At 34.7% G+C, this 12834-nt stretch overlaps 1 protein-coding gene across 3 annotated transcripts in view; it reads left to right on the forward strand.

Annotated features, from left to right (window-relative positions):
* UPF2 (UPF2 regulator of nonsense mediated mRNA decay) overlaps positions 1-12834 on the forward strand; it is a 115507-nt gene that overhangs the window by 33738 nt on the left and 68935 nt on the right. For all 3 annotated transcript variants that reach the window (XM_047740860.1, XM_047740861.1, XM_047740863.1), the window contains exons 6-8: positions 4836-4985; positions 6724-6827; positions 11592-11677. In XM_047740860.1, the coding sequence (XP_047596816.1) occupies positions 4836-4985; positions 6724-6827; positions 11592-11677 (340 nt within the window). The remainder of the gene's footprint in view (positions 1-4835; positions 4986-6723; positions 6828-11591; positions 11678-12834) is intronic.

Below are 12834 nucleotides of genomic sequence, written 5' to 3' on the forward strand. Positions count from 1 at the left end.
CCATCCCCCAGTTACTCCACCCTCCACCCCACTCCCTTCCAGCAACCCTTAGTGTTTCCTATGCTTAAGAGTCTCTTGTGGTTTGTCTCCTGCTCTGATTTCATGTTTTTTTTTTTCTTCTCTTCCCCTATGATTCCCTGTTTTGTTTCTTAAATTCCACAGTCAGTGAGATCATATGATAGTTGTCTCTTTCTGACTTATTTCGCTTAGCATAACACCCTCTAGTTCCATCTATGTTGTTGCAAATGGCAAGATCTTTTTATTTTTTGATGGCTGAGTAGTATTCCAAATATTAGGCTATTTTTGTGTAAACGATAGAGTTGAGGTCATCCTATGGTAAGAATGCCATAGGATGGTGGTACCATAAAAATATGTGGTACTATATTGTGGTACCATAAAAATATAAAAACCTCTTGGTTAATCTCAAAGATGTTCTTACCTTAAGATAAATTTTACTTTATATTTTATGGAAAGTAGTGTTGAAATATTTGAAATGTTTCAGGAAGTATAAGGAAAAAATATATAAAAAGCTCATTTTAGATACCTACTGCTCAGTTTTGTCAGTTAAAGTTTCTCAGAAGGCATTTCCTCATATAGGTACAACTGAAACCCTGAGGAGTAGTTTCTAAAACATTAGTTACCTCAGTATTTCTTTCTGCCATGGTAGGTTTTTCATAGCATCATTCAAGTTTGACTTACTTGAAGGGTTCTAATATTTGTTTTTCTTTGAAGTAGTGGGATTAGGGTATCAACCTCTCTTGTGAGATAATGTACTGAGGGACATGGACGAGACAAATATGAGCAAGTCTGCGGACTTACGGTCACATTAGGGGGAGCAGCCTGGGCCTCAAAGAATTAGAATATGAAGGAAAGTAGGAGTGGGGCCATAGGAAAAGTATAAGAACTGTGGCAGTTGAGACAGTGGGGCTGGGGGCACCTGGGTGGCTCAGTCAGTTAAGCTTCTGACTCTTGATTTCAGGTCATGATCTCAGGGTTGTGAGGTTGAGTCCTGAGCATGCAGCTCCTTGCTCATAGTGGAGTCAGTTTGGGATTCTCTCTGTTCTTCTCCCTTGTCTCCTCCCCCCACCCCATACACCATGCACTCTCTCAAATCTTTAAAAAACAAAAACAAAAACAAACCGCATGGGGTCAGTAACCATGGTTGGAGATCAGATAAAACTCTGTGGCAGAAATGGACCTTTGTGACAGACTTTTTGAAGCTTAACTTGAATTTTGACAAGAGATACTGGGGTGGACCTTCCAAGTAGAGAGAATGGCATGAAAAAAAAAAAAAGACACAGAAGCTTGAAATTATCTAGTATATTTGGAGAGGAAATAAGGATCAAATAATTCATTCTGCCTTTTTAGAAGGTATAATAAATTTGGAGGGTAGTGAAAAATTCATTTGAACTATCTCATTACAGACCGTATCACTTATTTGAAGTTTAAATAACATAGATGCATAGATGTGATTGATACACAGCTTTTTGTTACTGTTTTGTTACTTTCTGTTAAAAGGTTACTCTGTCAGTGGTATAGGATAAATTAGAAATATGGTGTGGACCAGCAAGTCTCTGTTTTAGTAATATAAGAGATCAATCCTGTGAACAGTATTATGAAAGGAGAAGGGGGATATGGTCTTATGTACAGAAATATACCCAAGAATGAATAGATCAAAATTGGTGACTGACTAAGCAGTTGAACTTATTAAAAGAAAGAAAATACTATTTTATTTGGTAGAGGTATTCTGTGGATAAAAAATTATAGGACAGTTTCTACTAGTAACTGGTTTGAACTTAAGGCATCTCTCTTTACCTTTCATTGTTACCGGTATGATAGAAATTAATCTTCCCAAACTGCACCAGCCCTGAAATTACCTCAAACCACTAACTTAAATACCTCTGTGTCCTTATACCTTACCTTCTCAGGTACCCTCACTGCCCCTCTTCTGCCTCTTTTGAGACATCTAGTCCCTTGTTTGGCTTCCTCAGTTTTTAAAAATTTTTAAATTTGTATTTATTTTTTATTTTTTTGGCCTTCCAGTAGTTTCCACCTGCCTTCACTTACCTTCTTTTCTAGATTGCATGCTGCTATACATCTTTAATATTTCTCTTACACATTCTTTCTCCTTCTGTCCTTCATTCATACATGCCTGTCAAGTTCAGCCCTGGATGAACTCAGTCATCCACCATATATTGATTTCTGTATCCAAACTGTTCAGTTCTCTTAGAGATGATCATTTTGATAGCTTGATAACTTGACAAATTCATGGTCACCAGTCTCAAGTAGGTTCTCAACACTGCATGGAAACTTGACCAAATCTCTGTCCTTAGTTCCCTCTCCCACACTCCGTAATACATTTTCATTCTCTCCAGTTTTCATTCTGCTTCCCTCTTTAGCAGAAGATGATGTGCAATATAGTACTTCATAAAGAAGATGGAGGCCTTCAGATATAATTCCCTCAACAGTGTACCCCTTCTAATTTATAAATCTGCCTGTCTTAGGGCTTATACAATGTTTCTTCCCTGGGTGATAAGGTAAAATTCTGCAACTTCTGTATAAGGCCAGGTGATCTTCTTGCTCTGAATCTTGTTTCCTCCTTTGTCCTGAACCCTGTGGCAGTCCATTGTCCCTTTTTATCTCTTTGATATCAAATTCTCTCTCTTTCCCTCTCTCTACTGGATCCTTAATCTCAGTATTCAAACATACTCTCATCTTTAAAAAACAAAACAGATCAAAGCAAATTGTGAATACTCTGAAACCTCCTGGGCCTCCCATCCTTTGTTGGCTACTGTCCTGTCTCTTTTTTATGTAGTCCTTTTGAAACACGCAGATTGTTCACTATCTTACTTCCTCATTAGTCTACTTCAGTCTGGCCCAGCCTCACCTCTACACCGAAACTGTTTTTTTTTTTTTTTTTTTTTTTTTTTTTTTTTTTTGCGAAAATTACCAGTCAAGTTCATGTTGCTGTATCTCATGGGCAGGTTCCAGTCTCTGTCTCATTTGATCTCTCAAACCATTCAACACAGTTTACTATTTCCTTTGTGGAGCATTTCCATTCCGTGGCTTCTGTGGCACTAACCCTTCTTGTCTTCTCTACTTATCTTCAGTTTCCACTTTCATTGGACCTTTTAAATGTCAGTGTTTTTCAGGGTCCGATAGAAGAGGAAGGGGCAGTCACTGTAGTAATCAAGTCTGCTTATTTCAACCTTTTATATGTATCTGAGATTGGTTTTGTTCTTACTGCTTCTATTCTAATCTAAAGAACTGTTGTCTTTTAACCTGGGCCACTGTGTGATTCTTCCTCCCTGGCTGCCCTGGATTTGCTCTTGCTGCCTTCTGTACATTCTAAAAATTAATTTTACTCTCCTGTCTTTTAATGGCTTTACATTTATTTGGAAGATAATGTAAACTTGTTAACCTTGTCTCTTGGACCCTGCACAGTTTGGTGTAGGTCTTCCTCTCCATTATCTGACACCACATTACCCTTACTTTTTTTGCCTTTTTAGCATCTGCAGCAGGATAGTCCTCTTGCTTCATGGCCTTCCCTCGTCATGTTTTCTGCTTGTAATCCTCTCTTTACCATATTCCTCTGACTCACTTGTGTATACTAATTTAATTTCCTTGGATAAATTATACATTTCTTGAGAGCAAGAGTCACATTTATGCTTTTTGTGAATGTTCAGTTTAGCATAGTTTTGAATACATAGTAGCTGGTAGTAAATGTTGGGTTTTTTTTGATAGCTAGACATCAGAGAATACTGGGAAATGAGTATATGCTCCATATGGGCAGGGGTTTTTATCTTGTGCAAAGTGGTATCCTTGTTGTTTAGAACAGTAGTTAGCATGTAAGAATTTAAGTGTTAGTTGAATGGAAGGGTAAATGAATGAGAAAACTGTCTCCAATAGAGGTAGCAGAACCAATCCATATTAGAGTTTCGATTCTTCCAAATATGGGATGGGATAATATATCAGTAAAACATTTCTGCTTTTACTGCAGAAATTACGAGATTAGAGACTCCAAGAGAAGATGAGGCTGAGAAATATAATTTCAGTGGACACTCTAAGTCTACTACTCTTTAAAGCATAAAATCTTGAACTCAGGCTTTTTTGTTTTTTTCATTTATGAAAATTTTCAAATACAAAAGTAAGGGTAATCCATTGAACATTATGGCAATATTGTTGAAATTGAGTTTACTTCCGCTTTCATTTTTATCCTTTCTGTTGAGCCTTATTACCAACTCCTGGCCATTTTCCTTGGTTTTGTTGCATTTTTTAATTTCCTCTAACCCCTGACATCTGAATTATAAGGATGTTTCCCCAATTGGTCTTTTTGCATCTGGTCTTTCTGATTAATCTTGTGTATTGTTGCTAAGTCAGTTTTCACGTCACCTCACATTTAAATGTTATCCCCTGCTCATGACCCAACAAAGCTCATACTGTGTAAAAGAGAAAGTCTGAACTTGTCATCATGGAGTTTGAGATCCACCTTAATCTGAGTCCACTTTATCTAATCAACTTTATTTTCCTCTCTTTACCACAGATCCTCATGCCATGTATGTCTCCATCCATCCATCCATCCATCTACCCACCCACCCATTCCTTCGGTTAATAGATGGCTTATAGAATCAAAGAAGTTATGGTCTTTGTTCTCAATGAGTATACTATATTTTATAAAATCTGAGAATATTAAATATATACTCATGTTTATTGCCAGGCATATATGTAGATTCTAAGACAAATGATGAAGGTTTTGTGAATTCTTATCTGTTTTTGTGACAGGATTTCAATATGACTTTTAATTCAGAGATAACTGATTCTTTGTTTTCAAATAGAGACAAAAGAACCTAAAGATAATAAGGAAGTATCAAATCCTGATGATTTGGAACTTGATTTGGAGAATCTAGAAATTAATGATGACACCTTGGAGTTAGAGGGTGGAGATGAAGCTGAGGATCTCACAAAGAAACTTCTTGACGAGCAAGGTGAGTGTTATTTTGCTAACAATTTAATTCTTGATTAATTTTTATACACAGAGCTCCTGCTTTACTCTTTAGTTCTCTATTTTCCTGTTCTTTCCAGGCCATCACTTTTTTGGAATTTGATTTGGAATAGAAACATAACATGTCCCATGTAATGTGAATACATGCTTTAATGATCATCCAAATTCTCAATATCTTAATAGATATTTCTTCTGCATCTTTACTTGCTAGTTTGTCCTGAATTTATTTTAATTTATGGTATGATCTTTACAGTCTTAACATAAAAGTATTTGAAAGTTATTCTAAAATGGTTGAGAGATAAAAAGACAACTAGTAGATCAGTTTGTTATAATTTTATTTGTTTTTATAATTGAGTAATATTTTATATTTAGTAAAAAAAGTTATATTGTTAATTATTCCCTAAATACTTCCTATTAGGTTTTTTTAATTAGTTAGGACTTTTTATTGAAGTACAGTTAACATACAGCATGTTATATTAGGGACAGGTGTACAATATGATGATTCAGTGATTCTGTACATTATCGGTGCTCATCATGATGTCTACTCCTGATCCCCTTTATCTATTTTATCTGCCTGCTCACCTGCCTCCCCACTGGCAACCACCAGTTCTCTGTATTTGAGAGTCTTTTATGTTTGTCTCTTTTTTCTTTGTTCGCTTGTTTTGTTTCTTAAATTCCACATATGAGTGAAATCCTATGTTATTTGTTTTTCTCTGACTTATTTCACTTAGCATTATACTCTTTAGGTCCATCCATGTGTTGCAATGGCAATATCTCATTCTTTTTATGGCTGTTAGTAATATTTCATATATATATACACACATATATATATGTACCACATCTTTATCCATTTATTAGCTGGGATTTTTTTATTAGAAGGACATCTATTGTCTTCATTGTTTCCTACTGCAGATTTTTTTTTTTAAAGATTTTATTTATTTATTTGTCAGAGAGGTAGAGTACAGGCAGGCAGAGTGGCAGGCAGAGGCAGAGGGAGAAGCAGGCTTCCTGTGGAGCAAGGTCCCTGATGTGGGACTCGATCCCAGGGCGCTGGGATCATGACCTGAACCAAAGGCAGCCGGTTAACTGACTGAGCCACCCAGCCATCCCTACTGCAGATTTTCTTTTCTCCATGTCATGAAGGGAGGGTGGGCATGTTTGGAGGCTGCCCTAGGCCCAGGTCCTATCAGCTGTTAACATCAAAGGACAAGAGAGTCTCTCTCAGTGTGTGTACATAAGTATCATGGAAGGATTTGGCTAGAGGTTGCCTGTGGCTAAGAGGAAGGCAATATGCTGTGCTGTGGCTGTGTCCTTCCCTATCAGAATCCCATGGGTTGCCTTCAAAGGCAAGCAAGTGATGGGAGGCTGTTATTACTTGAAGACATGGGGGTGGGATGCTCAGCAGATAAAAATAACAAATTTACTATAAAACTACATGCAATTTATGTTTGAGTTTTTATGTCTAATGCAAAAGTTTGCCTTTTCATATTTGATACCTGAAAGCCTATAGTGTCTTTGGGTTCTGATTCTAGATAATACCCAAATATTAGGGTAATAGCTTCCATTTTTCGTAAAAATGTTTCCATAAAAAGGCTTCCATTTTTTCATAAAAAATCCAGATTATCTATTTGCCAAATAACTTAAAATTGAATGTTTCTATTCTTGTCTGTATTGTCTCTTTGTATTTTTTTTAACCTATTTAAAAAATAATTTTATATTAGAACAAGAGGATGAAGAAGCCAGCACTGGATCTCATCTCAAGCTCATAGTAGATGCTTTCCTCCAGCAGTTGCCCAACTGTGTCAACCGAGATCTGATAGACAAGGTATAATTGTCATGGTTTAACTTTATGCAAGCACATAGACCTTGTGGGATAGCTCTAATTAGGAACGCCTTTGGGTTTTGGACAGTTTTAGCCATAGAATGAATTATGTCTTCAAGTGGACTCTTGGGAATCCAAGAAAAACATAAAAATTGGAGCCAATTTGTAGATGTTATCTTTTAGTGTGAAACTGTGTCTAGAATTGGCTTGATGCTTCTCCCCTTCATATAGGGACCCCACAGTTTGAAAAATATGGTTTTAGACCCGAAATTCTTAACGTATGCTTTGTCAGTTCCTGGAGTCTTCTGAGGCGCTTTCATGAGGTCTGTAAAGTTAAAACTCTTTTCATACCAAAACTAGGGTCCCCCCCCAACTAGCCTTGCCTTTTCATTGTTTTTGACATTTGAAAAAGCAACTGGCAGTTTAGCATGAGTGGGTGAAAACTGTGCTAGTAGCCTTTCTATTCTTTGCTGCCATGATTTGCAATTAAAAAGAGAGTGCTACTTTCACTTAAGACTCTCCTTGATGACTGTAAAAATTTATGATTTTATTTCATTCAATCTTTGAATGCACATCCTCTTAATCTGAAAAAATGGGACTTTCATATAAGGCACTTCTGCTTTCTCAAGGTTGTCTTGGGAAAATCCAGTTGTGTGATTGAGTTTCGAGCTGAACTAGTTGCTTTTTTCATAGAATACCATTTTTACTTGAAAGAAGTGATGGACAAACTGTTTACTCAGACTTGGGTATTTAGCAGACAGTTTTCCAACATGAACAAGGTGATCCTGTCACTTCAAGGACAGCAACAAAATATTTATTACCAATGAAGGAATTAGTTTTTTCAACAAGTTAGAATTTTGGGAAACTTAGGTCTACCACGGCAAGCTTGATACCTTCCCAGTTGTTTTCTGAAGAGATTCATTGATGAGACTTTCCTGATGAGATTGGCAATGATATTAAATAATGTAATTTTAAATATATAAAATTATGTCTGTGAAAGATCTGCATCACTCAGTGAACCATTGTTCTAAGTGACCACAAGACTGTTCACAGAATCTTGCTTAGATGTTAAAAGATTCACTCAAAAGTGCAAGTTAGACCAGTGGATTTTAATGTAGCATGAAAAATTGATTTATATGGTTTTGGTTCCCACATTGCAACTAACTGTTAGGAAACTACCATTTGTCAAGTTTTGGGTAGTATCAGAGAATATCTACAATTAGTGGAAAGCATACTAAAGTACACCTCCCTTTTCTAGCTATGTATATATGTGAAGTTGGATTTTCTTTATTTACTTCATCCTAAAAAACAAAAAAACACATCATGACAGACTGAATGTATAAGTAGATACAAAAATATAGCTGTTATCTAAAAAGGTACCACTTTTGGCACTAAATTTTTTTCATCTTGAAAAGTATATAGTTATTTCCAAAAACAAGTAACAACTAATAGATTTATTGGTATTTTTGAGTGAAATGATATTTTAAAAGTCTCTCAGTTTTAATTTCTAATACAGTAAATGATGATAAATGTAACCCATATAAACAAAGTTCTTTCAGGTAAAGGGCTTTTGAGACCCAAAGTTTGAAAACTTGCTTTAAGCCATTTTTTTTTTGGTCAAAGTATAATATAATCATTTTTTTCCCCATAATGCTCTGACAGTTTCCTGTGGAGAACGACAGAAGTTATTTTTCAGCTTTGAACTCGTTTAGTCCTCCTTCAAATAATTTAGATGTATTTCACTAACTATTCATGTAAATCAAGTAGGCTTGAAACTGTTTCCAAATTGGCTTCTTGGCGTGATTAGGTCATTGTACAGTTTTCAAAAACTTATTAGCAAGTTTGAAATATGAATGAATATTTCCTCTGCCAAATTTTCATGTATTTATTCATGTGACATAAACAGAGGATGATAGAGAGATACCTTGACACTCCTGCTTCATCCCCATACCCCATGTTGAGTTGTATCATGAAACTTGAAGGTGAGAAGGAACTCATCAGTTTTGTATATAGTAGCATTATTGTAATGAGTCTGCATTAGAAGTTATCCTCTAGTGCCCTGCTCAGTATTAAGAGTTATTGCAGGTAATGACTGTATAGTAAATTCTGAGTTAGCCCTCTGAGGGTCACGTGGGCCACTCCTCCCTATTGGACCCCAGTTTGTTCCTCTGGGGATTGTTCCTCTGGGGAGTTAGCGTCCTCATGAAAGGAATTTCCTCCATATACACTCACAGATGTCCAAGTGGCTTAAAGAGAAAAGTAATTGGGAAACAGAAAAATCCAAGAATTCTTTGAATTCAGTAATTATGTAACACTATAGAAACCAGAGTGAAGATTTCTTTTAGGTAACTTCTGTGAGTAATGTCATTCATGGTGATATTTATTATTTTTTATAAATGTTTATTTCTACATACATTTGATGATCATAAGAATTTATTTTTACTTAATAAAATAAGAAATGATTATTGAACTTTCATTGACCCAAAATGTTTTGAAACAAGTTTTCAGAATACTGCTTATTGAGTTGCCAATCAGCAGTTGTTCCTCAGGCAGGTAGATGCCGCCAGAGAGACCCTTTGCTTCCATTTCTCCCAAAAGGACAGGACTGGTTAAATCTAAAGAATAATATACATAGGAAACTTTTCTCTTTTTATTTATTTATTTATTTTATTTTTTATTTTTTATTTTTTTTTTTAAAGATTTTATTTATTTATTTGACAGACAGAAATCACAAGTAGGCAGAGAGGCAGGCAGAAAGAGAGGAAGGGAAACAGGCTCCCTGTTGATCAGAGAGTCTGATGTGGGGCTCAATCCCAGGACCCTGGAATCATGACCTGAGCTGAAGGCAGAGGCTTTACCCCACTGAGCCACCCAGGTGCCCCAACTTTTCTCTTTTTAATTTTCCGAAATTTAATAATTCTAACAACTTTCTACTCATCTTGTCTTTTATTTATTCTATATACTTATAGTAGTAGAACCCCTACCGTGTGTTAGGCATTGGAATGCTTTAAGGACTCCTGATCTGTAGAGAGTTTTGAATATTGTAGGTTTTTTTTCCCACCTAACTGGCCTTTGATTATTGTGCTAGGTGAAATGATTATTGCTTTTTCTGTCTAAAATTTATTAGATAGAATATCTAAATAAAGTATTTATGTATTTTAAAGGACAGAGTTCTAAAGTAATCACTGAAATATATTTTATTTTTCATGTTTTCTAATTTGTAGTGAAACATAAGCCATTATTGGCCTTTTAAAATGTTTCTTAATATTTTCAAAAATGTTGATTTGAGAGTTTGTGTGTGTATGTCTGTATGCAGACTTTTCCATTGTTAACCTATTTAATTTTCTGAGTACATGACTTTGGGGTTTCTATTTATTAGGTCCAGAATTTTTCAATGTTGCAAATGGGTGAATTGATTATAGGAAATTTATTGTATTTTCTCCTTTCTCTTTAATTTGCTATGAGAAGTTACTTTAGTTACTTTAATTTGCTATGAGAAGCTTTAATGTTATAAAATGTAAGCTTTAATAACATTGATTATACTCTATGAGTAGAAGAAAATTCTAAATTGATTTTTCTGTCTTGACTAATGTTGATGTACAGTTTTGATCTTGGCGAATACTTGGAATGTGAGTTAGTGTCCCAGGTTTGAATCTAATCAGTGTTAGCTGTGCCATTTCCTCAAAAGATTTAACCAAATGGGAGATATTTCAGTGCGTTCTGTCAATAGTGAAGAGTAGAAATCCAGTAGATCTGGAACCTGTGGATCCTTTATGTGCATCCGATAATCAAGAAACTAAGGATTGGGATTATTGATAAAATAATCATTATATTACATGTGAACCTATGGAAGGACAATATTTCAAATCCTCAGAAGTGTATTTAAAGGTAGTTTATTCCTTTTAGAAGTGTACCTTCCTTATTTTTCTTAAACCAAATATACTGAAAATCTTTAACATTTTAAAATATATACACCTATGTTTTAAAAATACCAATTACTCATATTTTTGCTTTCCACTGGCTTCCTAGAACACAAACCTCTCTCAGCTTTTCTTTTATGCTTAATTGTCAGACATAGTGATGAAATACCGAACGCTTCTTTGTTCTTGCTGTGTGGAATGGTAGATTGCTGCATTAGATAACAGGTGTGGGTATTTATTGCAATCCTGTGATGTTTTTTCTTTAAGTTGTCGAATCTGACTGTTGACACTAAACTAAAACTTTTTAGTCAATGCTTAGGCACTTATTTTTACATGTTCCTGAGAATAATATATACCATTCTCTCATTTCTAGTTTATCTCTGTTCTTTTTTGATTATCCTGATTAGTGGCAATAATTTTCTTGGTTTCTGATAACTTTTCTTGCTACTTTCTAATTCTGCCAGAATATTTTTCCAGTATTAATGTTGATTTACTTGACTTCAGTGAGCTCAGAGGCATTAATTGCCATTTCATATAAATATTTGCCAAGCAATTTGTGGCAGGTCTTCAGTCCACTTACTTGGGTTTCTGTTTGTAACACTAGGTTGCAACTAAAAAGTTTATGAGACATGTATTTTGAGATCTCAAAAGAGAGAAGACTTTAAACTTCAGTGATCTTTTAGTTTGGCATATGCTTACAATGCTAGTGTTCTAAAACTATTTTGAAATGTTTAGGAACAAGTAGAAGTCCTTTGTAGCATGCATGGTTTCTGCTTTCATTAGCTAAATTGAAAAAAAAAATTTTTTTTTTTTTTTAAAGAAAATAAGTTTGCTTTTTCTCCTTTAGGCAGCAATGGATTTTTGCATGAACATGAATACAAAAGCGAATAGGAAGAAGTTGGTACGGGCACTCTTTATAGTTCCCAGACAAAGGTAGGTACTAAAAAACCAAAAAGTAATTTGTTAGTGTTTTTATGCTGTAGTGATGATTGTAAGATAAATGTTTTTACTCAGCTATCTCTTTAAAAACATTTCTTGTCAACAGACATTATTATTTTTAACATATTTTCTGGAACTTTTTTCTCATTGATTTCTGTTCTTTTGTTCATTTAGTTTTAGTGGAAATATTTCTTCTGATGCTAATCTGTTATTTGAAGAGCAAATGTTTGAGAATAATAACAACCTAAGAGTAGTAATAACTTAATCATTTCTAGAAGCAGTTGGTTTACATTTTTGCCTCTGAGAAGAAAAAAATAACAGAAGGTATATAAGTTTTTTGGAGAGTTTTTATTTGTATAAGGGTCAGACCAATTTAGTGTTTCTGATTTTTGCAGTTGTATTTAAATGAAAAGTTCCATGTTTTTGTAATTATGATAGTTTAGAATTGAAAGTTATATTCGTGATTATGTTGCTAGTAATTCAAGCAGCATATTAGTTGCATAATGCTTTTAGAGAATAATAGTGCTGTAAATTACACTAACTTAATGATCCTGAAATATGGAGGACCACTCAGTCTATTGACCTTACGAACCTGGAAGAGATATTTTTCTCTTTATTCAACAGTGAGTAATTAAGTAATTTTGTTCACTGTTACGATGATTACATACCACATAGCTAATGTAGATACTTCCCCGGAAAGCAAGGGTTCTGAGGGATTTCATAAAGGTTTCTTAAGCAAAGTTTTCATTAGGTCCATTTGTTGGTGGAGGCCCATAATCTGTTGTATAAGGTTTCTCAGTGAAACCAAATCGCTACTTCTTTTTCTTTCATACGGGTTTTTGCCTCCTGCCAGCATCATTAGTATGAGCATTTGATTTTTCATCTTAGTGGGATAAGAGAGATGGAATGTATTAATAATAATAATTAAGCATTCTCTAGTTGAGAAAGTCATGTACATGAATATTTTTATAATATGCATTTGATTTCATCAAATCTAAGGTGCCATCAGTTATGAAGTGCACCATTATGTAAAACTAAGAAAAAATATTGCCATTATTATTAAGCCCTTAATTGTGAGACACATCCCACTTTTATGTATTTGTAAGTGGGAAAAAGAGTATGCCTCTCATTGATGAAAATTCAGATACTTT

The sequence above is a fragment of the Lutra lutra genome, chromosome 8 (genome assembly GCF_902655055.1).
Source record: "Lutra lutra chromosome 8, mLutLut1.2, whole genome shotgun sequence".
Lineage (NCBI taxonomy): Eukaryota > Metazoa > Chordata > Mammalia > Carnivora > Mustelidae > Lutra > Lutra lutra.